At 37.5% G+C, this 19,807-nt stretch overlaps 2 protein-coding genes across 2 annotated transcripts; both read right to left on the bottom strand.

Annotated features, from left to right (window-relative positions):
- Window positions 1–179: 179 nt before the first annotated feature.
- dedd (death effector domain containing) lies at window positions 180–14,783 on the bottom strand. The gene is made up of 6 exons (XM_079828218.1): window positions 14,599–14,783; window positions 12,539–13,218; window positions 12,277–12,381; window positions 4,745–4,882; window positions 2,482–2,907; window positions 180–491 (listed from the first exon to the last, which is right to left on the bottom strand). The coding sequence occupies exons 2-5, from the start codon at window positions 13,098–13,100 to the stop codon at window positions 2,498–2,500; spliced, it is 1,215 nt and encodes a 404-aa protein (XP_079684344.1). The 5' UTR covers window positions 13,101–13,218; window positions 14,599–14,783; the 3' UTR covers window positions 180–491; window positions 2,482–2,497.
- A 93-nt stretch (window positions 14,784–14,876) lies between these two features.
- On the bottom strand, window positions 14,877–19,762 carry LOC307132703 (phospholipase A and acyltransferase 4-like). The gene is made up of 4 exons (XM_079827200.1): window positions 19,672–19,762; window positions 18,920–19,040; window positions 16,731–17,029; window positions 14,877–16,620 (listed from the first exon to the last, which is right to left on the bottom strand). The coding sequence occupies exons 1-4, from the start codon at window positions 19,687–19,689 to the stop codon at window positions 16,507–16,509; spliced, it is 552 nt and encodes a 183-aa protein (XP_079683326.1). The 5' UTR covers window positions 19,690–19,762; the 3' UTR covers window positions 14,877–16,506.
- Window positions 19,763–19,807: the final 45 nt, after the last annotated feature.

Below are 19,807 nucleotides of genomic sequence, written 5' to 3'. Positions count from 1 at the left end.
TTGATGGCACCACAGAGCCAGCATTTGGACTTTTCAGGAAAATAATTTTGAATGGCTAACTTGAAATTTCACCAAAAAAAAAAGACATGTATACAAATAGGCCTACATTTGGTCAATAAATGTGTTGCCAACAGTATATTTGAATGTTTTAAAAAGGAACTGCAACAAATTGTGTTTTTCAATTTGTTTTATTGATTTGTACAGACATTGAATGAACCAGTTGTCTATTTTGCACGTAAATATTTCACTTAACACAACCACCGGCATGGTCAACAAAAATAAAATTATTCAAAAATCAGAGTCATAATGTGACAGATGGCCGATGATGCCGATGCTCCTACGTTTTGGAATGGTGTATTACTATATATGGTTACAATAGGTGAAATACTTTAGAGTAAAAAATAAAGTGCTCCGTCTTCATCTGTTCTACTGTGTCACTTTTGAGAATACTCATCTCACCTCTCCAAAAAGTAGCAATCCCATTTCTTTCTCTATGAAAAACAAAGTGTAAAAAAGGTTAGAAATGTCTAGATATTTCAAATCTACAGACCACAGCTCAATTGTCACTGTGTGATATTTAAGGGGATCAATGTCATATACATGCAAGATATAAAGACAAACACTTGAACACAATCAATAGAACATGTAACCTATATAATAGATACCAGTCTGTAACTTTGTTTAGTTCCATTAGGAAAACATTACAAAATGCTTTTCTTCCTTCTGTAATAATAATAATAATAATATTAATAATAATAATAATAATAATAATAATAATAATAATAATAATAATAGCAGTAATTGATCCACAGCTAACTTTTCTAAACATCTGTTCCACTCACCCCACGTCACCAATTTTTCTTTCAATATTTCAACAGTTTCATTATATTTGAACAGAATGAGGAGAGAACGAATAAGAGAGAGTTTAAGGAGAGAATGAATGTCTGGGAACAGCTTTGGTATCTTAAAAGTATAGCAAAAACATCTCAAGTCAGTCAAATTTCACATCTTCCATCGATTGCATGTTGCTCAGGCATTTGTTTCACTTCAGTCATGTATAAACATAGGTTGTGCTTCAGGTTGGCACATTTTGTGTTATCTTTCAAGACTTTTTGGACAGAGATTTTTTTCAACACAGAAACCCTGGCAGAGGCTGTTTCTCGGGACACTTGCTTGAATTCAAATGGGTGGAAATTATAAATATAGCACGTTAAAAAACTATATAGTGAGATCCAAGAGAGATCACGTTTTAAACTAGCGACAACAGTCCAAATCATTTCACTAGTACTCTAATAACTACCAAATCATTTTTGGCCAATTTGTACATTTGTGAAAATACAAAGCCTTAAATCAAATACTGCTGTCACATGCATTCCAACTTTACAAAGGTATATCTCTGTATTATACTGAAAACTCTCTGCCCAGAAATCCAACCAAAAACCAACAATGAAGATTAATTTGAATGCTACGTTTGGTCCAAACATGGATATTAATAGGCCTAGAGATTCCAAATGTCTAAATCGTTTTGGAAAATTCTGGGAAAAGAGCATCTATTGAGTTGCGAATTCAAACAAGAGCGAACATTTGCCAACGTTACTGGGTTTTTCCATAAACAAAAGAAAATTACAGGGACATGCATCAAAACAAAGCATAAGATAAACCATTCTGAAACCCAATACTCCATGCTCCAGAATCTTCAGATGTTGGACTACACCCCCTTGTGAATTTGCTAAAACAAACCCAATTGTGCAATAACTTCAATAATAAAACAGAAACGGAGAATGTGTTCTTTTTAAAAATGAAGTGCAATGTTGCAGTGAGCTATGAAGATTGTTTTGTGATTTTATAATAAAACTCTGGAGATTCTGCTTTGTGGTTTTGTAATGAAAAGACTAAAAATGCAAGTTCACACCCAGAAGAACTTGAACATGGATGATTAGACAACACAGACAGTGGAATTATTTCATAATGAGTTGATGTTTTAAAGGCAAATCAGTCAATCAAACCTTATGCAATCCTAATCCTTTTCGTTAAACTTTGAGGCAAACACATTTAATTTCACCTGGAGAATTCCACTAAGAGCAAATGGTGTGCAACACAACTTGATGGAAATATAGCAACAAAAAAAAACCTAATTCACACAAGCCTAAAAACAAAAGCATTAGTGTCAATTACGCAGGAATAAAGACAAAAGAAACTAAATGCCTTCTTTGTCCGAATCTTCTCCCCTTCATCATTTATTTCCACAACTTGAGATACTCAAAATAAAATAGAAATAACGCAACTTTCCAGAACACTTTTAACACCTCTGTTCATCCATATTTGCTAAAGATGCAAATCCCGGCCTCTATTAGAGTATCTTTCTTTTAAGAGTCATTTCCTCTCTGTTTACATTCCTCACTCTTCTTCCCCCTCATGTATACCTTCTCATTAGTGTCCAATCTCTGCTCATCAGGGTCTCTCTGAATTTCCTAAACTTACCGAGTCAATCCCACCACTAGGACAAGGGACCCTCCCTGCTTCCCGCACCCGCACCGGCACCTCCCGCTACCAGGTTCCTCAGCAACTTCCTTCTGCCCGCCTGGTAGTCTTCCTCATCCACGTTCACCAGGAGCTTAATGGCCTCGTGACCCACTGCCTGCTTCAGAGAGTCTGTGATGAAAACGCCCTTCAGGGCTTCCAATAATGAGCCGTTGATGTAGTCCCGCCAAAAGGCGTCCAGGTAGGTCAGCTCTGAGAACTTGATGTCACATATAATGGAACCCAGGTCACGGGATTTGAGGATGGTGTTGGCCTGGTTGAAACGCTCAAACTGCCTCTCCAGCGCCTCTTGCTTGTTGGAAAACACATTGCCTTGTAGAGCGGACTCGTGCTGACAGTACTCCGCACGCACCCTCAGTCTTATGTCTGAAAGGCAAGGGAGAAGGTTAAAAAGCTGGCTTTTATATCTCTAAAATTTAAACTCTCAAATAGGGTTGGGCGATGTCTCCTAAATTGGCAGTTGACGATGTTTACAGTAAAACATCGTGATGGACGATGATATCGTCTTTTTTTTATTAATACAAATATATAATTTACTATATCTGTATTTTACTATCTCTTTACATAAATACTATTTTCTACTTAAAAACTATATAATTTCGTTATTTAACTTACCCAAATAATGACTCATCCGCGCTAGGTTGCACGTGAGGGAAAAAAGTAGCTTCCTTCCACTTAAGAAGCACTTTTTATTTTAATATATCTCTTTACATAAATACTATTTTCTACTTCAAAACTATAATTTCGTTACTAACCCAGTGTTTTGTATGTTAATGCTGTTTTACGTGAATAATACAGAGTGAAGCACAACGCTTTGTTTACAAAGGAAATAAATTTGCAGCCATGAATGGATTCATGCCGAATGAGAGAGGTAGCTGAGCCCAATTTAAGATTTGTCAGCTTTTTTATGCTGTTTTGCGAATTTTAACAATAGGCCTAACGTTAGTCCATTTTATCCCACATGGACATACATCTCGTTTCTTTTCTGAAATCTTCACTCGCGTCGCACCCATTTTCGCAGGGAATTATAAACGTTTCTTCCTTTCGTTTTTTTATAATTAAGTCTATTATACCCATTCACGTCCTTTACTGTGGGAAAGTAGAAAAACACTGTAGGACGAATAGGCTACCTTTTTATTTAATTTTATTTAACACAGTTTGTGCTTGTTACTTGGTAAGGCGCGTCAAGTTTATTTGAATAGTGCCTTTCACACACACAGGCCATTTTACTTTTGTTTTCTCTGGCAATGAATAATCAAACATAGCTTAAATGTCTTGACCCTGTGGAAGATCAAATTTGCTTTTCAGAACTTTTACAACAAATGTTGCTTTGCAACATCAGGAGAACACATGAAGACGAAGATATTTGAGAAGGTGTCTATCCAGCTCGTGTTTCATCTCGCGCAGAGCGGTATAAGACGCATCCTTGAGGGGAAATTACATTTTTTAACTAATATTTAATTTTCTTATATTCTTTAGGTTACCATTATTTACTGATAATAGTTTAAATGTTTTTCAGGCTGTGGTGTGTTGTTTCACTGACGGAAGTGCTGAAATAAACACGCATGCTTATGAAATGGATGTTTGAGCCTCGTTTATTATTTCAAAACGTAGGCTTTATCTGGCATAGACTACAGTATTTAAAATAGAATATATGCATTAGTTATATTCTCAATTTAATTTACAGAGCAATCCCTGCAAAGTTTTTAGTTTAACTATAGAAGATGATTTAGTGTGCGCTGCACTCACAACAAGACTCGCAATGGGGGGCGTGGCATCACGATGGTGGCGCTCCATCGTCCATCGGCACAACCCTACTCTCAAATGGCACATCCATCGAGAATGTCATACATAGCCAAAAATGGCAAGGCCTGGCTAAAATGGTCAGTTTCAATCTGATTGGCTGGCTTCAAAGCAACTTTCAAAAGGTTGTCAAGAGGTAAGATTTTGCATGAGATTTAATAAAGATACATATTCAAAAGTTTAATTCAAGTCACTTATTAAATTTTATTTTAGTGTCATCAAGTGATCTGAAAATGTCTTATCGCTTGAGCATGTAGATATAACAAATTCTTCTGTTATGGGTAAAATGGTGTAGTTATGATTTTACTAATAACTTTCTCGTTCTGCATCATAAACATAACCACGGTCATGACAATCAGCATGAATCCTCTTTTTTACTAAAGCAGATTTGTTGTCTTACCACAGGTCTGTTTTTCTCTGCAGTCAGCTGTTGTGTGAGATCTTTTCCTTTTCCTGCTCGGTGGAGGTGGGGTGGGTTTAGCGCGTGGTGGACATACCTGGGGTCCTGATGGAGGACAGCAGATCAATGGCTGGGGTCCTGAGAAACAGAACATGATCAAAATCACTACTACAATGTCTGTCTTGTAGAACATGCATTTCCACTGATCATGATTAGGTTTAGGAGAAAGAGATAAGGTAAATATTTGGATGATTTCCAGGTCAGAATCAGATAAAACTGTTACAAATGCCGGAAGCGATGTTACGGCTGGAATACACTACACAGCTTTTGCTTTTCAGTCTGGACAAGTTGGAGCTAGTTGCCGAATGTCAGAGCAAGTCTGCAGATTTTGGGCAGCCAGAGTTGACAGATTTCACAGAAAATCAAAGTGTATGATGGGCACAGTTTTTTTCTAGCTTCAGGCTATGATACTATCAAGTCTGAGTATATGTTTAATATTTTAAGCTGGTTTTAGAACAAATACTATTTTCATACGTCTCCTAACAAGGCGCATGTTTCTGCCGAGTTTAATGAAAGTCTGGTAATGTGTGATCCTGAGTCATTCAGTGTTCGATGCCCATTTTTTATTTGTAACCATTTAGAAAGGGTATGATGCCAAGTGTTTTTTAAAATCTGATCAGATTTTACATTTTGTTTAGTGTATTCCAGCCTTTTGACTATCTGGAACACCTGCCAGACTGAGCCACTGAATTACATACCTCCTTACTTCAAAGCCCTGCCCACTTCAAAGGCCAAGCTTTCTGCTTCCCATATACACTACTATATTGCCAAAAGTATTAGGACACCCCTCCAAATCACTGAATTCCGGTGTTCCAATCACTTCCATGTGTAAAATCAAGCACCTAGGCATGCAGACGCTTCTACAAACATTTGTGAAAGAATGCTCTCAGGAGCTCAGTGAATTCAAGCGTGGTACTGTGATAGGTTGTCACCTGTGCAATAAATCCATTCGTGAAATTTCCTGACTACTAAATATTCTACAGTCAACTGTCAGTGGTGTTACAACAAAGTGGAAGCAATTGAGCTATCGGTAAGCCCCGCCCCCCTTAGTTACTGTTGCTAACTCGGACAAACAAACGGAGTTGCTATATCTTACAATGACAGCTGTCAGTGTGAAAACCTTATCCCAATATGTTTTTGGAAACAGAATGTAGCGTATACCCCGTCCGAATGATGGCCAAACTTTACTGATGGTTTATCAAGTTTATTATGTCTTTTTTCACTCCAAAAAAATCATTGTAAGAGCTGAACAAACAAAGCATAAGAAGTGCGCATTAACGTCTCATTCACAAAACTATCTCTCTCCGTTGCATTATAATTAACATACACAGCAAATTACACAAAAACACTCAACTAACAATAAACAAACATATACACAGAGCTTATGATTTTTCGAGGGTGCAGTTAATAACTGGTAAACTTTGTATCTGCAAAACAACTCCGATAAACTGCGTGCGATCGCTCCCTTTCACTACCCGTAGACTATAATACCAATCAAAATAGGAGTCCTCCTTAGTACGACAGATAATGTAGACCTTAAACATATCTAAAATTTAATTAATTTACAAATAACCAGTTTAATATGGAGAGGCACTGAAATGTAGACCTTTGTGTTTTTGACCTACACAGTGTAACATTACATGACGTGAGAACGGTTAGTTATTTCGGTTTGTATGTTAGCAGGGACTTTAATCGTAACTTAACGAGAGTATGACAAACAGAAAATCATTTTTTTTTTTAGCATAAACACCATCAAACCGACGAGAGCTTCGGATTTTCCAATGTTTCTCTATGGCACTGACACCTAAAGATGTCCGAGCGCAACTGATACAGCAACTCAGCCACGAAGTGGTGGGCCAAGTAAAATCACAGAGCGGGGACAGCACATGCTGAGGCGCACAGTGTGCAGAAGTCGCCAACTTTCTGCAGAGTCAATTGCTGCAGACCTCCAATCTTTGTGTGGCCTTCAGATTAGCTCAAGAACAGTGTGTAGAAAGCTTCATGGAATGGGCTTTCATGGCTGAGCAGCTGCATCCAATCCTTACATCACCAAGTGCAATGCAAAGCGTCGGATGCAGTGGTGTAAAGCACGCCGCCACTGGACTCTAGAGCAGTGCCAACTCCATATTTAACCCAACAGATTAAGAATGGGATGTCATTAAAGTTCATGTGCATGTAAAGGCAGACATCCCAAAACTTTTGTCAATATAGTGTATATGATGTACTGTACAAATGCACAAAAGCAGAAGTCTTCAACCCTGCTCCTGGGGACCCACTGCACAAAATTATTGACAGGCAAAAAGCACCTCAAAAGTTCTGATTGGCTAATCAAATAATTAGACCATGGTCCACAGCCCATTTCTTGCAGTTTACAGAGTGGCAAATGTAATTTTTCAGATCCGGTGTGATATTACAGCTCAAGTTCAACGTTTCAGTAAAAAAACAAAAACTAGTGATGCACAGAAATTTTGGTAACCAAATATATTTGGCCAAAAATTTATATTTGGTTTTGGCCAAAACAACTTTATAGGGCCAAAATCATTGACCTGAAGATCTGTGACGTTTAATTAGCACTTCTCCGTTTGCACGTTTTGACTGTGTAATGCCGAGTTTAGACTACAGGATGTTTTTGCCTATCATGATAGTCACTGTGTCAGATAATGTGATTTTAACTGCTACATTCTTGAAACATGTCAGGCCACATGCTGCTTCCTGACCAATCATTGCTTGCTGTCATTAATGACGTGCATGATGTCATCGAAAAGGCGGAACTAGTGACTGACTCCTGGAAACAAAAGCGTAAAATAAACAATGGCTACCAAAGCGGAATGTTAGCTTAAAGAGCACCTATCATGGAATTTTGAAATTTACCTTTCATGTAGTGTGTAACATAGATCTAAGTGAACAAAAACATCCTGTGATAGCTTGAAATATGACCGTATATATAGTGCACCGTATATATAGTTATTTTCTTTCAAAAGTAAGAGTCGACTCGGATTCATTTTTAAGAATCGTTAGAAGACCGAAGCTTTTTCTCTGACTAGATGACGTCAACTTGTCAAGTTATTTGAATACGATACGCCCACTTATTGCGCTCCAAGACGCCAGTGAAAACTAGAAAACATCATGGCGACAAGACGCTGTGTTCTGAAGTGCGACTCAAAAGCAAACTTCTTTCATCTGCCCAAGGATGAGCATTTGAAGACTAAGTGGCTTGAAGACAAACCATACATCGTCGCGATTGTGTGTTTATTAGTCGTCAAATGTATGTTTCGCGATCTCAGGAAGCTTTTATTATGGACTTCTATTATGGCACATGGTTCTTCTTCGTCTGTCTGTACCATACATGGACTACATGTGCACAGAGCGCCCTCCGGCTGCCAGTATGAATTGAAAACAACACATAAGAGACTCAATCGCTCATGATTAGGCTATAACTGCCCATTTTGAGGAAGTATTGAATAAAAAAATACTCCTCTGTTTAGAAATTTGACACAGACATATGAGAATCTATCAATATGTCTCCTCATCTGCACACTTTTGAACTAAAAGCCCTGAGGGATGTTGATTTGTCGCGAGTCTTCGTGAGGAGAATAGAGGAGTTTTTTTATGAATGAGATCAGCTGAGGCTCATATTACAATCAAACAGTACCGACGCGGTTTTCATATTCATAACTCCTGACACATATTAACAAATTACTGTCACTATAAGACTTTGATGGGCGTTCCGTTTCCGAAAATATCTGCACAGACTAAACCAATCACAACTGACTGGGTCATCGGACCAATCACCGCAGATTAGCGTCACGTAAAGGCAGGGTTTTGAAAAGTGAATCACTAAAGGAATCATTTGAGAATCGCTGTCAAAACAGGTAAAAATAAATGCATATTATAAGAAAACTAAAGTCTTTTTTGTCATTGCATGCATGCAAAACTGTTGTTGGGGACTTCTAAAACAATATTTGGAACATTTTAAATGCCATGATAGGTGCTCTTTAATGCTAATTCCACTACCCATCATGAAGGACCAAAAAAATTAAGCGTTGGTTGTCGTCCACCATGACACACACATACAAGATAAAACAATCAATTCTTGCGTCCTGACGCCCATTGTCATTTACAAATAGGGTTGGGAATCGTGAGAAATTTTCCGGTTCCGGCTAACGATTCCGGTTCCGATTCCATTAAAATTATTACACAAATAGTGGTAAAGGAAAAAGGCACAATACGCAACTCAAACAATCCATTTTGTGTTTATTACTTGCTCTAAAATTAATTTACAGGTTGTCAATGTCAAAAAAGTCCTGTACTGAACATATATTACAGTATTAATTAAGCCATTCTTGCAACACATTGTTTTTCAAATAACACCTCTGAAATTGTCTTATTACATTTTATCTCTCTGTCTCTGAATAAAACCAAGTTATGATATTTATTAGTTATATTTATTAATTAGTTGTATATTAATTTAATAGTAATTCAGTTATTCAGTGAACTTGTAAATAATAAATTGCAATTCAGCATTACAAAGGTAATTGTGCCTAAACGCTTACCTAAACCATGGTGACTCAACGGTTGACATACATATATATATATACATTATAGATACATATATATATATATATATATATATATATATATATATGCCTTACACTATAAATCTGGTATAAGCCCTGAGGCACTCTGTGCTGTAGCAAATGTTTTGTCAAATTGCTAGTGCAGCCTCCTTTGCATGTTTTTAACTTTTCACATTTTGCTTCATTATCATTCATTCTTTGGAAATGAATCCATACTTGTGACTTTCTCTTCGCCATGCTGGTGGTCAACGAGAAAATATCTGACGCAAAACCATAAATGTGTAGCGCGAGGGCTTTCAGTGCTGAACTGCGTTGCACTCCTGGAAGCGGCAGGCAACGTAATTAATATTCATGATGAGGTGAGCCAGAGTTGCCAGGTTTTCACAACAAAACCCGTACAATTGCACAATCGCTTCAACCCGCGGACATGAAACACAGCCCGCGGCAACAGTGGAAAACGGGAAAGCGGGAAAACCACGGACTTGGCAACACTGGCTGTCACTCGCTATGAAAGGATACGCTTCCAGCGCTTCGCACACACATTGCACCAGAACCGTTTTCGGAACCGAAACTTAGGAATTTCGCGCGGTTCTGGTATTTTTCAAAAATCAGTTTTGGTTCTGAATAAGAACCGGTTCTCGGTTCCCAACCCTATTTACAAATCACCACGACACCCTACGTTGAACGGACCGTGCCAAAATCATGTATAGCCTGAACCTGGTATAAGCCTGAGAGTGTATTTCATTCACACAGTGTGGATAAGCTCCAACAGATAAACATGCCAGCTGTGTGAATACTAGGGCTTGGTTGACAATATTGATTTCTCTTTTTTTTAATCGATCTTGAGTTTGATTTATGCTGGGTACAAACAAAACATTTTTTAAACACTTATAAGAGTTTCAAAATGTGTGATGCATACCCTCAATACAGAGCGGCACAAAGCACTTATGCACATCCCGTGTGCAGAATGATGCGCTTGAAGCAACACAGGGTCACAGCGTGCAGCGCTCCTATGCCACAGTTTATTGAGCATTTTCTTTTTAAATTTCAGTGTAAAGAACGATTCACAGCGCTCTATTTTCCTTATATGCAAAACCACAGACCTTTATCTACTGAAGCACAGAAAATAAATAAAAGAAGACTCAATTCAGTGGCCTATTTGTGCTCTATTTGAGATGAGTGGGCTCTGCTTTTTGCAAGGCACGAGCAAATGATAAACTTTTGTGAAGCATTGTCCGAGCATCTTTCACAAGCTCTGAAAGGTCATTTAAAACGAGAATGAACGCGTTGGCGATAATACATAGACTGACATTGTGTGAAAATGCGGAGAGTGTTAAAACAAAGGTGTCTCTTAAATATATAAATAGCCTACACGTATCAATTTTAATGCTTGGCATTGATGCATTGTATTGTTAGACATTAGATCGATGCATCAATCTATGTCGATGTATTGTTACACCCCGCAGCTGAGCACACTGAAACCTGAAGGTTAATATCCGATCTTAGATAGCCGAACCACTTCCACGCCACTGAATTAGTCTTTCCTTTCTTCTGCTTTCTCCTTACTTGTGGAAGCTCGTTCAGTCACGTTTGTATTGCGGTCAGGGGTACTCATTTTGTAACTAAAACTTGCCGAGATTGATTCTACTACTGCTGCTACTGAGCACTGGCTGCGTTTCTGTGGTGTACGTCATCAAGCAAGTAGCTAATCGTGTTCTGCTCTTTCTGACGGCTGCACCCTGAACATCAAGTCAGTGAGAAGTGCTGTAATGTATATATCGAAATATCGGAAATGTGTTTAAAAATTATATCACCTTTATTGAAAAAAATTATATCGCAATATATATTGATATTGAATTATTGTCCAGCCCTACCATCACTCAACCAGTGTTTCAACCACGGAAAAAATATGTAACAGTTTTACCACGGAGTGTTAATTATTAAAGGGTTAGTTCACCCAAAAATGAAAATTCTGTCATTAATTACTCACCCTCATGTCGTTCGACACCCGTAAGACCTCCGTTCATCTTCGGAACACAAATGAAGATATTTTAGCTGAAATCCGATGGCTCGGAAAGGCCTCCATTGGCACAATGCACTTTACACTCTCAAGACCTATAAAAGGTACTAAAGACGTCATTACAATCCCATCTCACTACAGTGCAGGTTCTACAATAACTTTATAAAGCAGCGAGAATAGTTTTTGTGCGCAAAAAAAAACCTAAATAACAACTTACATAGTGATGACAGATTTCAAAACAATGCATCATGAAGCTTCGAAGCGTTATGAATCAGCGAGTCGAATCATGATTCGGATCGCGTGTCAAACTGCTGAAATACGTGACTTTAGCGATCCAAAACGCTGAATCGACTCACTAAATCATAACGCTTCGAAGCTTCATGATGCATTATTTTGAAATCGGTCAACACTATATAAGTCGTTATTTAGGTTTTTTTTGCGCACAAAAACTATTCTCGCCGATTTATAAAGTTATTGTAGAACCTGCACTGTAGTGAGATGGATTGTAATGATGTCTTTAGTATCTTGTATAGGTCTTGAGAGTGTACCGTGCATTGTGCCAATGGAGGCCTTTCCGAGCCATCGGATTTCAGCTAAAATATCTTTATTTGTGTTCCGAAGATGAACGGAGGTCTTACGGGTGTCGAACGACATGAGGGAAAGTAATTAATGACAGAATATCATTTTTGGGTGAACTAACCCTTTAAATAAATGTGATTAATGAATTGTTTATTACATAACTAAATATGCTAAATTAATACTTTAGTAAATGTTTCCTGTGTATCAGGGGGAAAAAAGTAATTTCAGTGCATCACTACCTAAAAAGCTGACAGCACCATCAAGAAGTCTAAAGCACAACCAAAAGATGGACACACCTGTTCTTCTGTGAGCAGTTCCCTGCTGGGCCTCTCCTGTTCCTCTGGGAGAAACATAACGGACTGACGTCTCCTCCAGATATTTATCCACTGGATCTGGGCACACTGGAAAATAATAAGCAACACATTACATATTCTCCTTGCCAAAAAAAAAGATTGCAGAGTGATGAAACGGTGGCTTCACTGCACACAATAATCAACTGTCATAAGCGGTGGATGAACAAGTGACCAAAATGAGGGCGGAAGTGACAAGATCTCAAACCTGTCTGTCTCTTGCGCAGCGTGACGTACGGCAACAGGTCATGGCGAGTGATGATGCGGAGCAGCTGAAGAACATGCCTAAAGTTTGTCTCATCGCATCGCCCCTGACGCTCCAGTGCGAGCAGGAAATCCCGCCCGCTTCGTATTCCTCCTCTCTCGTACTCGTCAATAACGTCCACAAAAAGGAAGGACAGCACACGCACATCCCGGTGCGTCAGCTGCGCGCCCACAATGTCAAACATGCGGTGAAGCGAGTAAAGCCCATACGCATCGTCCACAGCCTCCTCTGGCCACGGTTCCACCCGGCCTGTCACAGGTCTCCGAGTCGAGGAGGTATTACTGCAGGATGCTGGAGCCAGTCGGCTTAGAGAAAGCGCAAGGGAGTTACCGTGAGAAGTTGCGGATGAGGACGCCGCAACCCAGCCTCTCCGAGGAGAGGACAACCCGGAGCGGGAATACGAGTCTATCGGGGAACGAGAAATGTGTTGCCTGCCCTGACTAGATGAAGAGTTCTGTGGCAAGAGGAGGGCAGGGTTGGCATTCCCATGCTGCTGTGAGGTCATCACTCTTTTGCTAGGCAGATGACGGGTGAGGGGGATGGCAAAAGGCCCTGTCAGCAGTGTGAAGCAGCTCGAACTCTGTCAACACGCTTGGCCCGCAACTCTCACCTCCAACTTCACTCTAGAAGAGAACAGAATTCATGTTAAAGCATTAGGTCACTGACTCCACTGCGGCATTATATATTCAAATGACACATCGAATAATAAATTGATAAAGATGATAAACTGACTAGGACAAATTATCACATGACCTGGGTGCATTTTACACGGCTATGTAAACAGATCTATTGCTCAACTGTGTTTCTAGACATAATGTCAGAGCTGCCATTGCTCAATAATGCAGCAAATCAAAATTATACAGATCATGTGTTTGCACATCATATCCACATAAATGATACAGATTTTATACTGACATATAACATCTACATAAAAGGCACACAGATTATATATTCTGCTCAAATATGCATATAAAAACCTACAGATGATATACTCTAATCACATCTACATATAAAGTTACAGATTTTACAATTCAGTCTGATATCACATCTATATGTGTAAAATCATACAGATGATATACTCTGATTTCTCATCTACATATAAAGTAATACTGCATATATACTCCGATTTCACATCTACATGTAAAATCATACAGATGATACATTCTGATATCACATCTACGTATAAAATTATACGGATTATATATTAGGATTTCAATTTTAAATTCATATATATTCTGATATCACATCTACATATAAAACATTATTTATTCTGATATCATATCTACATATAAAAACACACAGATTATATATATTCAGATATCACATCTACATATAAAAACACACCGATTATATATTCTGATATCACATCTACATTTAAAATCATACATAATGTAAACTTTGATATGACATCTTACATATAGTGCTTCAATTTAAGAACCTATGTATAACTACTGCAGCAAACTTGTATTTTAAGCATGTTTGTTCAGTTTTGATCTAATAAACACAATCAATAACGGCAGATAAAATATTTAGGCGAGTGAGTTAAATTACTGACCTGGTTAGCTTATGAATTAACATCGAACAGGTTTAAAAGGATGAATATCAAGATAGCATGATGCATCAAACAGCTCACTGCCATATCATTGCTTGGAAAACACTAACATAATGCTCTTTTCTTTATGCGAGTTTTACTACAAGAAACTCTAGTAAAAAGATTTATGAATAAGCAGTTAGACGTCAACAATCTCCTGAAATCTATCTGGACAGCTGTGTGTTAGCCTGCTTCTTAGCATACACAAGGAGGGGCTGTAGAACACAATTACATGTTAAGATTATATACATTTTCTATGTTAGCATTTCATTGCGGTCCCCTCTGTTATTTCTATATTCCAAAAGATACTTAAACATCATTAGCTATTGAAATAAACTTCGCTTAGCAACTGACTGCTGGCTTGCTAACGTCAACAGCGTATAGCAACACTGAATGTACACAACTGTCTTACCTGTTTAATTTCATGAATCGCTTTACAGACACGGTGACTATGGAAGTGGACTCTGCTCAAAAGTGCGGTCTGGTCCTCATACATGTACAATAATCGTGTGTGGGGATAATTTAAACGGTTTGGTGAAGCTTGGTAATGAGCCCATTTTTTGTTCCTCTACTAAAATGTAGGTACATCCGGGACATGAGTAAGCGTGGGGCAACATCCGGGGAATGTAGGAAACGCTTCGTCTTTATCAAACAGACAATAAACTCTTTCTCTCGTGTTGTATTTTTTTTAATTGATGTTACGAATAAACACACAAGAAAAAACGTTAATCAGAATAGGTCTTTGTATAGAATATAAATATTTATTTTTTAATCATGAAAAACACAACACTGCATAGCCCCTTTACATTATGAAAGATCACCATGGTAACCACATTTTCATCCAAAATACAATTAGCTTACTAGCTACTGTAAAATCTTAATAAATAAAAATAAGTCTATCTTCAAACCTGCAAGAAGCTGATGTAATCTTGGCAATTTTGGTTAAATCCTTTTTATCAATTCTGGCTGATATTAAGTCAATGAAATGTTTTTTTTTTCCCAATAGAAAATTCACTTTTAACATGTAGTAATTCATTACATTTATATAACGCTTTTCTGAGAACTCAAAGTGCTTTACAGAAGGGGAGAATCTCCTCAACCATCACCAATGTTCAGCATCCACCTGGATGATCCCACGGCAGCCATATTTTGCCAGAACGCCCACCACACACCAGCTGATTGGTGGAGAGAAGACCGAATGATGAAGCCAATCAGTATATGGGGATGATTAGGAGGCCATGATGGACAGAGGCCAATAGGCAAATTTGGCCAGGATGCCAGGGTTACACACCTACTACAGTATATTCTAGGAAAATAGGCCCAGCTGATTAGTAAGTAGCAAATCAATGTTCATGGCGATGGCACAATTTAAAGCCTATACCCAGCTAACAAATTTGGTTCCCAGAATGTTCTGGGAAGGTTAGTTTATTATGAATATAAAACATAAGAATGGCCATTAGATTAGGTTTTCAAGAGAAAATACCTCCCTGCAATGTTCTGTGAAGGTTTGTTTTTGGTTACATAAAGAACCTACAGATTACATTCCTAGAATGTTATTGATATTAACGTAATCATTAGGGGAATGTTCTGCGTTTGCTGGGTAGGCTATTTGCTATTTAAAAAGGGACAAGCCCTTCGATAGAGTACAAGAAAGAAATCTGCACTTGTTAAGCAATTCCATAGGGTCTACACTCTAAAAAAAGGTTCTATATTGCACCAAAAATGGTTCTTGGCTCGTCATCATATGGGAACCTTTTTTAGTGCTATATAGCACCAAATTTGGTTCTCCAGTGGTTCTTCAGCGGTTCTTCACCGGTTCTTTGACTAAGGTGCTATATAGCACCGCAAACTATGGTGCTATATAGCACCACTACCATATACAGAACATGTTAAGATATGGTGATAGCACCAAAAGTGGTTCCTCTATGATGACGACGAAGAACCATTTTTGGTGCCATATAGAACCTTTTTTTTTTTAGAGTGTAACATTTTTATAACTGTGGTGTAAGCTATGGTTAATATTAGTAATGGTACATGCCATGTTAGTTTGAAATGTGAAGAAGATAGTCAGAAACATGTGAAAATCTGTACAAACAGTGCTTAGATGGTCTTCTGGCTTAACCAAGTCGGACTTCCGGTCTGACCAACGAAAAAAAAGGGCCCAAAACCATTTTAAAACCAGCCAGCAGACCAGACTGACCAGCCTAGGAGACCAAATAAGACCACTGAAGAACCCTTTCCCATGGCATTAAACAAGAATCTTTAAAAGAAATGTAATTCCAAGAGTGTGGGAAAAATATCCTTAGTAAAACACAACACATTATTCTTGTGAAAATCTGTAGATATCCATCCAGGATTCAGCATTCGATGGCACAAGGCTGCTAAACTGTTCTGTAGCCTCCACACATTCCTTGTTTTTGGGCTTCCGTGGGATCTGTTAAAACAAAGGAACCAGACTTATGTCAGAATAACTCAAATGCATGCGAGACATAATGATGATGATCTTTATGATATACTGTTAAACTACCTGATTCATCAACTCACCTGATTGCACATAGCTTTTCCAGAGCGGACAAATGTGGCAAAGTGCTCACAATTAAATGTGAGGACTTTGTAAGTAAACTCCTTGTCAAGTAAAGCATCTCGTCGTTGTCTAATTTCATTCTCAGGTGATGGCTCGAGAGCGTGTTGGCTATTGCTCACAAAAACACGAGCTCCTTTGGGTACGTTAACTTCAGACAGGAGCTGACGCCGTATCTTAGTTTCTCCAAGCAAAAGATCACCGCAAACAGGGAAGACAGACTGCAGGAAACCCCGAAACGAACTCATCACCTGAGATTCATCTGGTAAATGAAAAAAGCAAGTTCGGTATGAGACAAAGTGTTGCCATCAATGACATTACAGTGGTCAAGAATAGAAGAAATCAAGAATAGCCTAAGTGATCCAAGTGAAACAGTTAATAGGCTACTAAATGTACATGTATATACAATAGTTTAAATTCATTGCCTGAATAGGCTTTATGCATTACCTCCTGAGACCCAGAAAAAAAAACATGGTTTAGAGCATAAGAAACGAATGGTTTTATTCATATGTTGTCCTCTGTAGTGAACACCAGGACTCAGTTGTTTAAAAAAATAAAAAGACATGAAATTACATGTATAGGCAAAAACAATGGGATTTTTTTTATTCACCAATCAGGTTGAATAAGTTTCAGTATTTTTTTTAACCAAACTTTATATGATGATTCTCAAATATGTTATGAAAGATATAATGGAATGATTTGATATACCATTTTACTTGTGGGTAAAATGGCCATAGGGTAGCAATGCATAATTTGCATATTAATGTGTTCTTGGGGCAACATGTAATAAAAAAAGAAGTGAAATAATGGGAGTAGTAATAGGCAATATTTTCATAATAGTATCTAATATTTCATAGGAATATTGGTAGATAATTTATTTCCCTATTCACTTCTCCCAAAATGCCTGATAAACACGCTTTAAATCCTGGTTACCTCTGCAGTGACATGTATGAAATGAATGCCCTGTTTTGTAACAGAAAGTCATATTTTGATTAGAAAGCCCTTTACATGCTGATGTTGATTTATGACACAAACACAAAAAAAAAATCAGATTTAAAAGATAATTACAGAATATTATTATATTTCCATAAGAGTGCTAAATTTGGATCACTAAATTAATGTCAGTCATTTTTAAAGACCAAAAGACGAAGCAGTTGTCATGGTGAAACCTCCAAACATTTGGTTTATCTGAAAAGCCTTTACAGGACATCCTGACTTAAAACTGTGACATGGTGTCAGAGAAAAAAATTTCACTACAAAAGTCTATTCCTGGGACCCAGGATGATATCAGGTTTACATACATACATATATATATATATATATATATATATATATATATATATATATATATATATATATATATATATATATATATATATATATATACACTCTTAAAAATAAAGGTTCTTAAAAGGTTCTTTGGCGGGGTGTATGGTTCCACGAAGAACCTTTAATATCCAAAGAACCTTTCCACTGCACAAAAGGCTCTTTGTAGCGCAGAAAGGTTCTTTACACTATAAAATAGTTAGAAAAAAAAAATGTTATTTTAAGAACCTTTCACAAAACGGTTCTTCAGGGAACCAAAAATGGTTCTTCTGTGGCATCTCTGTGAAAACCCCTTTTTGGTTCTTCCTGGCACCTTTATTTTTAAGGGTGTACACACACAGAAGTTTTATATATATAGTTTTGTATATACCTTTCTTATGTATTCTTAATTTAATTGTTTGTTTACTCCAGTCTATAAACCTTAATTTTAGACACAAACCTAAAATTTAATTTCAACAATAACAACAAAAAACATTCTAAAATTCTAATTCTAAAAACTTCTATTAGGGTAACTTGTCACAATTTTTTTATAGTAGGCCTATAGTATAGTAGGATAAAGTAAAGTAACCTATAGTATAGTATAGTATAGTATAGTATAGTATAGTATAGTATAGTATAGTATAGTATAGTATAGTATAGTATAGTAAATATTTATATATATTTCAATGCATTGGGTTACATTGGGAAGGTGCTAACCCACAGTTGGGTTATTTGTTGGGTTATTTTTAACCCAACATTTTTAAGTGAGTAGTATAGTATGTTTGTATCGTTATCTTTTATAGAGTTAGTATTAGGCTAGTATTAAAGTAAACGTTCTCGTACTTACCGGCAACTGCAAAGTGAATGACGTATCCATCTCCGTCGTACACGCCCCAGTGCGAGTAGCCAATGGGGTACGAGAACTCGATCAAATCTCCGAATTGCGCGCTGGATACAACTTGCTCAACCTGTGCATGACAGTTTCAGTCTGTCAAGATTCCTCCCGCTTACAGATGTTACAGGTTATAGAACAAGTTTGACAACATATGACGTCTGCATTTTGGAGGACTTGAATTACAATAGACTAAACATCGCTTCAGCGTCATACGATTAAAGTAAAATCATTATTAATTTTCCAAAAGATCAGATATGAAACTAGAGCTTTCGCACCGGAGGAAACTGTTCATGGTTCAACTTCCTATAGCCTAATTATGCTTCCCACTTTGTAGCGTGTTTGCGGAGCACCGCAGTAACCGGAACGAATTTAGTTTTAGTTACGCCTTTTGGGGGAACTATAGTTCTACCCGTTGAGAAAGCCCCATTACTGAAGAACGGTATTAAAGCTACTTTAACAGTAAATTAAATTGCGTATGAGAAAAAAGTAAACTAATGATCCCCAGCTGATTCTAAATAAGTTTACTAATAAATATGAAACAATTATGGTTAGAATTAGCAGTCTTAATATGTAGCCTACATGAAATCCAACCACTTAATTAACGTGACATAAATACACGTTTTATTGGTTTCTAGGCTTATTTTGAAATATACATTTTTATCATCCAAGCATTGTGTTAATTCAGTAAATATTTGTAAACGTACCTGTTCTTTGAAGTCCATCTCTCGTGTTGTTTAGTCGGTAAGAGCAGAAACTATAAGCAAAAGGATTTAAATGACTCTGCCAAGCCTAAATGTAGGCGTGGTCACAACAACCAGCAGAAGGACTTGTTTGTGAAGA

The sequence above is a fragment of the Gobio gobio genome (genome assembly GCF_949357685.1).
Source record: "Gobio gobio genome assembly, chromosome: 10".
Lineage (NCBI taxonomy): Eukaryota > Metazoa > Chordata > Actinopteri > Cypriniformes > Gobionidae > Gobio > Gobio gobio.
The sequence above is the reverse complement of the archived record's forward strand: the minus strand, read 5'-3'. Positions and strand labels throughout refer to the sequence as shown.

Excerpts from the sequence above, each read along its gene's own strand:
- LOC307132703 (XM_079827200.1), bottom strand. Across the intron at positions 17,030-18,919 it reads CATTCACTTTGCAGTTGCCG|ATGAATCTCAGGTGATGAGT; the intron begins GTAAGTACGAGA and ends TTCATTTACCAG. Across the intron at positions 16,621-16,730 it reads GAAAAGCTATGTGCAATCAG|ATCCCACGGAAGCCCAAAAA; the intron begins GTGAGTTGATGA and ends TTGTTTTAACAG.
- dedd (XM_079828218.1), bottom strand. The coding sequence starts at position 13,100 with ATGACCTCACAGCAGCATGGGAATGCCAACCCTGCCCTCCTCTTGCCA. Across the intron at positions 12,382-12,538 it reads GCTGCGCAAGAGACAGACAG|TGTGCCCAGATCCAGTGGAT; the intron begins GTTTGAGATCTT and ends ATTATTTTCCAG. Across the intron at positions 2,908-4,744 it reads CAGAGAAAAACAGACCTGTG|ACATAAGACTGAGGGTGCGT; the intron begins GTAAGACAACAA and ends CTTGCCTTTCAG.